General features: G+C 40.9%; 1 protein-coding gene across 1 annotated transcript; it reads right to left on the bottom strand.

The window, feature by feature from the left end:
- Positions 1–4690: 4690 nt before the first annotated feature.
- LOC147314760 (extracellular calcium-sensing receptor-like) lies at positions 4691–8527 on the bottom strand. The gene is made up of 9 exons (XM_086260244.1): positions 8358–8527; positions 7849–8143; positions 7660–7746; positions 7309–7578; positions 6886–7095; positions 6518–6793; positions 5930–6157; positions 5720–5843; positions 4691–5601 (listed from the first exon to the last, which is right to left on the bottom strand). The coding sequence occupies exons 1-9, from the start codon at positions 8525–8527 to the stop codon at positions 4691–4693; spliced, it is 2571 nt and encodes an 856-aa protein (XP_086116370.1).
- Positions 8528–10329: the final 1802 nt, after the last annotated feature.

Below are 10329 nucleotides of genomic sequence, written 5' to 3'. Positions count from 1 at the left end.
GATGGACTTTCAAAAAGGTCAATCCTCACAAAGCTCCGGGTCCGGACGGCAGCCCAGGCCGGCTTCTCAGAGCGTGTGCCGACCAGCTGGCAGAGGTGTTCACCAACATCTTCAACCTCTCCCTGAGGCAGTCAGTGGTCCCCACGTCCCTCAAAACATCCACCATCATTCCCGTTCCTAAGAAATCCGTGGTCTCTTATCTGAATGACTACCGTCCTGTTTCACTGATGTCCGTAATCATGAAGTGCCTCGAGCAGCTGGTCAAAGGTCACATCTGCTCCTCCCTCCCTGACACACTGGACCCCCTTCGCCTATCGGACAAACAGAGCCACTGAGGGTGCCATCGTCCTGGCAATGCACACCACCCTCACTCACCTGGAAAAAGGGAATACATATTCATGAATGCTCTTCATCGACTACAGCTCAACATTTAACGCCATTGTGGAGTACACCAGGCACAAATACACGCACACGCAGGTATGTACTGCCAAATTCCACATTTATTGACGTGTTTGTTTTGACAGCTGAATCAGTCGCACAGCCTGACAGCTCACGAGCCCAGCTGATCTCTCCCTGGCCGCTCCTCCCCGTCTCACTATAAAAACACAGCGGAGGGAGACCATCATCAGTACATAAACACCATCAGCTGTTCTTACCGGCCTCGCAGCGCCGCCCTGTTGAGCCTTCTGCTCCACTCCTCCCCTGCAGCTGCGCCCGGGGCCACGCCTCCGCCACAGCTATCATCCACTCAAAACTTACCTCGAAGCTCCTTGACCTTGGCCTAGCAACACCAATCTGCAGATGGAGTCTAAACTTCCTCACAAACAGGCCCCAGGTTGTGAGAGTTGGTAAGCACACCTCATCATCACTCATCCTAAACACAGAAATGCCACAGGGTTGTGTGCTTAGCCCCCTCCTTTATTCCCTGTTTACACACGACTGCGTCTAACACCATTATCAAGTTTGCGGATGACAACCATCATAGGCTTAATCACAGACAATGATGAGACGACCTATAGAGAGGAGGTGATGGCAGTGTACAAGTGGTGTCTGTAAAATAACCTGTCTCTCAACATCAGAAAAACTAGAGAAATGATAGTGGACTACTGGAAACGACCAGTCAGGGAACACCAGCCCATCCACATAAACAGTGTCAAGGTCGAAAGGGTCAGAAGCTTCAAATTCCTTGGAGTCAACATCACGGAGGACTTCTCCTGGACCCTTCACACAGACACTGCTATCAGGAAAGCTCGCCAGCTTCTCTACTTGCTGAGGAGGCTGAGGAAGTTTGGCATGAACGCTAGCATCACCTCAAATTTCTACAGGTGTGCAATCGAGAGCTTGCTGACGAGCTGCATTACAGTTTGGTACGGAAGCTGCTGTGCTAGCAGCCGTAAATCACTACAGAGGGTGGTGAAGGCAGCAGAGCACATGTAACAGGGTCATAAATCACATTGTTATAATTACACAAAATGTGTTCTAAACCCCCAAACTGCTCCTTTTATACCTGACTTTTAGGACCTCCAAGCCTGTAGTTATGTTCATTATCAGTTAGAGCCCCTCCTCATTCTTTTCTTCTTCCTCTTTGGTGCAGTCCTATAAATACAGTGTACCCCTTTTGCCTCTCCCCTTTTCTACAATTCCCCTGTGGGAGAGGTGGGTGTCATTTCTTTCCAAAACCTTAAAACACACATATAATTCATATTTAGCCACCCTGATGTTGATTGTGATTTTAGTTCAATTATTGTCATTATTAAGCCTGTTTTTTGTTAGATGTTATAAGTGTGTAGTATGTGTGTATCATAAATGTGTTTCAGGTGCCATAAATGCTAGCATGAATATATACTCCTTGCTAGCTTGGAAGTTGTGGTGGGTTGAGCTAACCCTCTTCCCCACTGTTTGTATTTGGTCGTAGGAGCTGGAGTGGGCAAATTATTTACTTGGAGGTCTTTCTTTCTTTTACCTTTTTTATCAGGTATGTCAGATTTCATGTTTTTGTTTTATCTTATGTCAAATATGTCACGTGTAAATGCATACTTTATCTTTAATGTAAAAATAAATGCCAGCCCTTTTCTACAATTCCCCTGTGGGAGAGGAGCTGGAGTGGGCAAATTATTTACTTGGAGGTCTTTCTTTCTTTTACCTTTTTTATCAGACACAATGCAGAATCACACCGGTTACACACATCGCTGGCATGAAGCTTCCTGCCATTCAGGACATTTATCTTCAGCGATGCCTCCGCAAAGCATCATCAAGGGCCACAGCCACCCAGCACATAAGCTCTTCCCCTTGTTACCATCTGGCAGACGTTACAGTCTGTCTGCCCGGACTACAAGACTTAAAAACAGTTTCTACCATCAAGCCATACGACACCTGAACCACAACACTTAAACACATAAAAAACACTCCACAGCATGCACTCAGAAGCTACCCTGCAGCTTCACAACTACACTGTACAATCTGCACTGGTCACTTCACGTTATTGGTATTTATATTAGGAAAAAAATGTGCAATACTGTACTAACTGCCACTAAATTTTTTTTGTACTGTGAAGTCTGTACTACTGCTCATTCCTGCCACTGTGCAATATCCCATTTTTGAGTTCAAATTTTTTCTACACATTCTCACTTTTTATTCTACAAGCTCTCACATTTTCATATCTCCATACAAATCCTTCTTGTGGCCAGGTCCTTGGTCAGAGGCAGCAAGAAGACGTGGTTATTTTTCTTTTCCCTCGGCTTGCTTCCTGTATGTACAGGAAGCAAGCCGAGGGAAAAGAAAATTGGGATTTTGGTCAGTGGATGACAGGGTGGTTTTGCTGCCTCTTCATGTCTGGGAATGGGTTCTAACTGTTGTTTATGCAAAACATATCAAGTCAAGTCAAGTCAAGTCAACTTTATTTGTCAATTCTGCCACATGTACAGGACATACACAGAATAGAAATTGCGTTACTCTCAAACCCTAGTGATTAGAAAAATGCAAATAAAATAATTAAAAAGTAAAAATTTAAATAAATACAATACAATTTTACGTATAACAAAAAAAAGCTATGAAATATACAATATACAATATTCAAGTAAGAAGGCATAGTGGTGCAAAATAGGCAAATAGTGCAAATGGGGATTTAGTAGTGTACGGTAAGAGATAGTGTAACAACAAAGTCTTATGAGGTCCAATGCTTAAGCAGTCCAATGCTCCACAAAGTGACTGGAGCAGGCCAGTGAGTGCGTCAGAGAGTGAGTGTGTGTGTGTGTGTGACAGAGTTCAGTGAGACCGTGGTGGAGAAGAGGGGAGAGGGGGGCAGAATCGGGAGGGAGTTTAGCTTCCTGACAGCCTGATGGATGAAGCTGTCCTTCAGTCTGCTGGTCCTGGCCTGGAGACTCCGCAGTCTCCTCCCTGACGGCAGCAGCTTGAAGAAGCTTTGCATTGGGTGCGTGGGATCAGCCGCTATGCAAAGGGCTTTTTTAGTGAGACGGGTGCAAATATGTGCAAAGCAATAGTTCAGAGTAATCAGCCTTCTTGGAGACCAACCATCTGACAGACGCTCAGAGTAGAGCTGCTACTTCTCAACATTAAAACGAGCCAGTTGAGGTGGTTCAGGAATCTGGCTGAATGACGGTTCCTGGCTGCCTTTTGGATAAGATATTTTGGGCATGTCCTACCAGAAGGAGGCAGACGCAAGGCATGTTGGAGAGATTATATTACTTGACTGGCTGGGAACACCTTGATGTTTACCCGGATAAGCTGTAGGAGGTGGCTGGGAAGAGGAAGGTCCGGGCAACCTTGCTTAGGCTTCTATCCATGTGATCTATCCAATGATAATTGGAAAAAACTGGGTGCATGGATGAACTGATTATAAATCTCTTTCTCAAATATATCTACAGGGTATATCAGTAAAGACTTTCAATTCTAAAAGATTTTTATTCTTAAAAATACAGTCTTTGATTTAACTGTTCTGTTTAATTTGTGAGTAGTTTATATTTATTCAAGATTAACATGAAGGCTTAATATGCAGACACCTCTAAACCTCACGTCTGTGAAAAATGAGATAATGATGCGTACTGCGTACAATAAAAAAAAAAAGCTTTTGCTTCTAACCCCATGAAAGTCCATGCTTAACATTTTCCAAAATCCTATATGTTTACAGAAGATTCTATCTCATCCTTCTGTCTGAAACAGCCACTATATTTACAGTACCGTCATTCAGAATATGCGAATAATGTGTGATTAAAAACAGGTCAGTCCCATTTATCAGTTCATTCACACTTATATTTTTTGACAACTTCGTGCACTCACTCTAAGCTTAACCTACATAACATGACAATAGTGCACTATTTTAAGCCTTATTTATTTTTGTTTATGGATTTTTTTGGTACAAATTTTATATTTTATCTGTGAATGTGGTTTGACAATGTGTGCTTTTTCCAACAAATATCCCCAGTAGAAAGCAAGACTGAAAAAAAGAGAGAGAAAAAGGCTGCCACAATTTATCTAAATACCTAATGCTGAATGCCTATTGTTTCAACTGTAATGATCAAAAATTCAAATGTTACTACTAACACCCACCCCTCAAAGAAAAAAGAGAAAAACATGTTTCTACTGCATCCTATTCAACGTGTCATAACTACTGGAGTTTCTCTTCTTTCTAATATACTTTAAAGCTGCTTGTCTAGTCTATGTGGAAAAATAATTAAGACTCACTGCCACGACCCATTATAGACTTTTTTGTGTTCAATTCGGGTCTCATTATTATTATGTAACATTTGGGTCCAAACAGTGTGATCAAGAGTCCAAAACTTGAGGCCAGGATAGCAAATACCTCCACTGCATCTGCATAATTTCCTGGTGAGCTGATATAGACAGGAACAAAGGCCACCCACACAGCACAGAAGATCAGCATGCTGAATGTGATGAGCTTGGCCTCATTAAAACTATCAGGGAGGTTCCTTGCCAGGAATGCAATTAGAAAACTGAGGAAAGCTAGAACACCAATATAACCCAATAACACTGCAAAACCCACAGCTGACCCAAATGCACACTCATAAACAATCTTATCATTTTGGTATTGGGTGTTTTTATGTGGAGTTGGAGAAGCAGAAACAAGCCAGGTAGTGCAGATGGCTGCCTGTATAGCTGTAAGAAACAGAACTGTTCCTCTCTGCTGCATAGCACCAAACCACTTCAGACTGGTTACCCCTCCTGGCTTGGAGGCTTTGAAAACAGCCAGAACAACCATGGTTTTTACCAGGATGCATGAGACACACAGCACAAAGCTGATCCCAAATGCTGCATGTCTGAGTTGGCATGTCCACAGCCTGGGTCGCCCAATGAACAGCAGTGAACAAAGAAAGCATAACTTGAGTGACAGCAATAGCTGGAAACTAAGTTCTGAATTGTTTGCACGTATTATGGGTGTTCTGTGATGGTAGAAAAAGATCCCTAGAACAACAGCACATGTACATGTGCCCAGCAGTGAGGTTGCTGTCAAACAAATACCCAAAGGCTCATGGTAGGACAGAAACTCTGTCTTCTTTGGAACACAGTGGTCACGCTGGGGGTTTGACCAAAAATCCTCTGGACAACTGGTGCATTCCAAGGAGTCTGGCAAAAGGAGAAAGATGAAGAAAGCGGAAGATGGAGAACTGCATATTATATTTAATGAAAATGAAATTCAATATGTCATGCTGATAGATTAAAAAAAACGAAATAAAAGACTTACTGCCTTTGTTATTGATTTTTCCCTCAGAACAAGGGATGCAGTCAAAACAGCATTTAGGTTCCCCCTTCCTTCTCACCATGTGGGTACCAGGTGGACAGCTCTCACTGCATACCGATTGAACTGGCTGTTGCACAAAAATAAATATTTCCTAGCAGAATGACATTAACTGTAAATGTGACAAAAGGTAAAGTCTGAAAAGCCATGTGTAACCTTTTTGGAATTAAAGTTCCAGAAGATTTTGTCTTCATCAAGTAAGATTTCTTCACCTTTGAAAGCTGACCCCTTAACCTCACCCACATTCTGAACTGTAGTGCTTCCATCAGGGAGCCACAACCAGTTCATCACATCGTAAATTGGCACAACATCACCATTTTTATCAAATGACACTTGATCACCGAATGGAGTGGTGAAGTTTACCCTTTCCAAGTAATAAAGAAGCTGTTAAAAAGTAATATATAAGAAATTAATTTCACAGTGCAGGCAGTGGCACCCACTATCCAATAACCAAATTAAATCTAACGCTTACTATACCTGTACATATTAAAGGCATTAAAATCGAGTTCTAAATTAAACAGGAACATCTCCAATTGTGCCATATATATGCATACTAGTTAATGTGCTCTAATATAAATATATTAAACACTACTTTTCCTTAATATGAAAAAATCATTTAGCTCTCTTCAGCTCATTTCAACTTGTTGAATTGTTGTTGTTTTCTTATCCAATAGGATACATTTTGTTCTGAAAGTAATTATAGAATAAATGATTTACTCAGATGAAGATAAATTAATAACGCACCTCCCATGGCTCAAGTGATTGCAGAGTGGCACAGCTGTGCCCACTGAAAGGCCCTCTTCCTGGCTTGCATCGCAGCATGTCATCAAGGGAATATGCCAGGGCATAAACAGCTTTGTATACATTGTACTCAGGCCGGAGGTTGGAAATGTCCAAGAACTCAGTGTTCAAATTTTCTAGATCTTCCTGTCCAGTGCATAGTGCACCTCCACCTTCCAGCCAACCTGGTGGAGCTGGAGCAAATCTACACTGAAATGTAAATTCCCAAAACTCATTCACCTGAAACACATTATTGGAAAATGTTTATTTTGTGTTTTGTTTTAATATAGACAAGAAAAATTTGTTGCAGCTAGTAAATTTCAAACTTTCACCATGCTATTTCCATAGTTAGTATTGTGATGTAGGTCAGGACGTATTTTTAATAGGAATTCCCTGAGCCCTGTTATTTCTCCTCGACGAATAGCAATGCCCAATGTACCACACAGGTATGGCATGAACTTAGTTGTTTGAAGCACAGCAGCTGTTGCTGTCCAACCTTCACTGGCCAACCACTGTAGACCTGTTACATTCTGCTTGGCTACCTGTGCATTTTATTTAACCAAATGTAAAAAGTGATCATTTAACAACTACTTTGGTGACATTTTCATGTTACTGAAGCATTTTGTCATGTTAAAATGTATTTTATATCATTTGTTTTCTGCATTCATTCAAATAAAAATTTAATACATCATTTACACTGAGTAGAAATGCATAGTTTTATACCAAGAAACAATCAAATTCTTTTAAAACTGCACCTCTTCTATAAGGTTTATCATGTGACTCTCATGTACAAATGCAATGACCACACGAGCTGTTGATTTTTTCATCACATTCACAATCCTCCTGAGTTCATCAGTGTCTTTGTCCCAAGGTAAAACCTCAATGTAGGCAAGGCAACCTTCTCCAGACACACTCAGCTCAGATTGTAAGGATCTGGCTGCATGAAGTCCATAATCATCATCAGTGATGAGCAGACCTGCCCAAGTCCAGCCAAAATATTTTAGAATCTGAATCATTGCACGTACCTAAGTGAGAACAGATTAAAACATGAGTGCTGCTCATCAGCTGCTGTTGACTTTTTGTATTTGTCCAGATTGATTTTTAACCTGGAAAGCATCACTTGGGATCGTCCTAAAGAAGGATGGATACTTTTGACGGTCACTCAAACAGGAACATGTGGCAAAATAACTCACCTGTGAAAAACAGACAATATGTTGTACATTATTTTCACATTAAATTTACAATTACAGGATTATAAACAAAAATGACATATTATGGTTAAACTGATAACTTACCATGGGTACTCTGTACAAACCTAAGATGCTGGAGATAGCAATAGAACGTGTAGAGGAAGAATCACCCACAATCCCTACAACTGGAGGATTTCCAACACATGTACTGTGTAATATAATCTGTTCCTCTTGACCACTGACTAATGAAAATGCTCCACGGAATCCAATTCCAAGTTCAACGCAATTATCATAAAGGGTGTATCCCAACGTCACATTAGGTAGCAAGCTGGAGTTGTTGTTGATCTCATCAATTGCAAAAGCCATGGTTTGTGCTTGCCTAAACCCCTGAACATAGAAACTAATTAAAAAAAAAACAATTAAGGAAACTGAATAACAATAATTAAAGGGATATTTTAATGAAAAAATAACCAAGAAGCTTCATTCAACATCCATTTTTCTTAGCTTTGCTAATCAGCAAAGTATATTTATTTTAGATATGACAGTTACATTCATACTAGCATTAAGTTTGTCCTGTTTCTCTCTTTTTTCTGTTGTTTCCTTATCATATTTACCCGTGGCAAGAAGGTTGTTGTGGCTGTGAGGTAAAAGACAGGTCAGGAATGCTTGAGAAAAAGTGGACTGGAAACAGTCCACCCAGGATGACATCTCCACTCTTCTGCATTCTATTTAGATTAAATTGTCCCTGAAGCTGACACGAAGAGGGAAACAGAGAAGAGGACATAGCATAAGAAAAGTAGGAATACAGCAAAATGGACAAGGACAAATTGCTTAGTAAAAATGAGCTCATGACAGCTTTCAGATTTTCTGACCCTGATCATTTCATTTTATTGCTTTGCCATTCCCTTTTATTTACATGCTGTGTTGATGAATCTTGGACACCACCCTTCAGCAAAAAAACAAGGAGAATGGGCAGGGCTTAAAATACACCTCATCAGATATTGCTTTTGTATCCAGGCATATTAAGATAAGATAAGATAAGATAAGATAACCTTTATTAGTCCCACACGTGGGAAATTTGTTGTGTCACAGCAGGAAGTGGACAGTGCAAAAGTTATGACGCAAAAATTAGAATACAATAAGAATAAATACAGTACACAACTGTACAGAATAGATAAAATACTATATATAGTAGAATAAAATAAAATAAATATACAATAAGATAAAAATAGAATACAAATACAAATACTATATACAACTGAGTAAAAATACAACGATGACAGAAAGGATTATTGCACTTAGTATTATTGCATATGTATGGATGTGTGTGCTTGATCAGTTAAAGTCTTTATTATGGAGTCTGACAGCAGTGGGGAGGAAAGACCTGCGAAATCTCTGTCCCACACCGTGGGTGCCGCAGTCTCCCACTGAAGGAGCTGCTCAGTGCTGTCACAGTCTGCTGCATGGGGTGGGAGATGTTGTCCATCAGGGATGACAGCTTAGCCGCCGTTCTCCTGTCACTCACCACCTCCACTGGGTCCAGAGGGCATCCTAGAACAGAGCTGGCCCTTCGGATCACCCTGTTCAGTCTCTTCCTGTCCCCAGCAGAGATGCTGCCGCCCCAGCAGACCACGCCAGTAAGGTAAGGTAACACTGTGAGTATATTACTTATCAAGATGACCTCAAGCTCACAAAAAACAACATATTTTTGTGTATCTTTTCAGTTTGGTTGCATATTATTGTATTTCTCAACAGTTATAATAGAATAATGAATGTTCTTGCGTTCTTCTTCAGTCTCAACAGGCAATGTTAAAAAAATTCCAGCCCAAATTTGAATTGTCTTTTACTGTAAAACTGTCATCATCTATTCTGCCCCTCGTTTGTGGCTTGGCTGGGTTTCTTTGGCTGGCGAATTTCTCAGGTTTCCCAATAGTGGGCAGTATTACCCCTTCAGTTTCTTCTTTGGTTATTTGGTGTGCACTACACTGCCCCCTTTGGTGATGGGTTGTAAGCAGCAGGCAAAGTTCACGCAGGCAGTGTGAGAAAATGCATGGAGCAGAAAACAAGCTGCACAACTTTAAGCCCAGTTTACATCGTTGGGGAGTTTGTTGAGCCATAATCTGTAAGTAAGCAATGTCTAACTTCATTTTCTGTAAGATTTGTTACTTTCATGTTACTTAAAAAGGTTATTTGAACGTATAAGGAAAGATGTTAGTGATGAATGTAAAGCACAAGGAAAGCTATGTTGCTAACTTCTGTTTTGTTTACAACATATGTTGATACTGATGCTTACGTATTATTTTACTGTATGTTCACAGTCTTAAAAATTAAAAGAGGAAAAATCGGTCTTCAGTTAAAGACACAAAGACAAAGCGATGTGTCCTGTCGTTCCTGGAACCATCTCCTCTTATGTTAAGCTCGCTGCATAGGGTGAATAGCCATACATTCAACTGAGGGCAGCAGAGTAAGAAGATTATCTACCTATCAAGCACCCAAGATGTCTCAGCCTGAAGCGTCACCGCCTCTCTCCCAGATGGTGGTCCGGTCAGAGTGCCACTCACGCTCTTCACGCTCTTCACGCTCTTC

Source organism: Aulonocara sp. 'chitande type north' Nkhata Bay, linkage group LG14 (genome assembly GCF_057382095.1).
Source record: "Aulonocara sp. 'chitande type north' Nkhata Bay isolate Kocher_YH1m ecotype deep benthic linkage group LG14, A_spYH_male_GT1.1, whole genome shotgun sequence".
Taxonomy (NCBI): Eukaryota; Metazoa; Chordata; class Actinopteri; order Cichliformes; family Cichlidae; genus Aulonocara; species Aulonocara sp. 'chitande type north' Nkhata Bay.
This window is presented reverse-complemented; position numbering and strand designations above follow the sequence as displayed.

Excerpts from the sequence above, each read along its gene's own strand:
- LOC147314760 (XM_086260244.1), bottom strand. The coding sequence starts at position 8,527 with ATGTCCTCTTCTCTGTTTCCCTCTTCGTGTCAGCTTCAGGGACAATTT. Across the intron at positions 8,144-8,357 it reads CAACAACCTTCTTGCCACGG|TTTCTATGTTCAGGGGTTTA; the intron begins GTAAATATGATA and ends TTTTTTAATTAG. Across the intron at positions 7,579-7,659 it reads TCCCAAGTGATGCTTTCCAG|GTACGTGCAATGATTCAGAT; the intron begins GTTAAAAATCAA and ends GTTCTCACTTAG.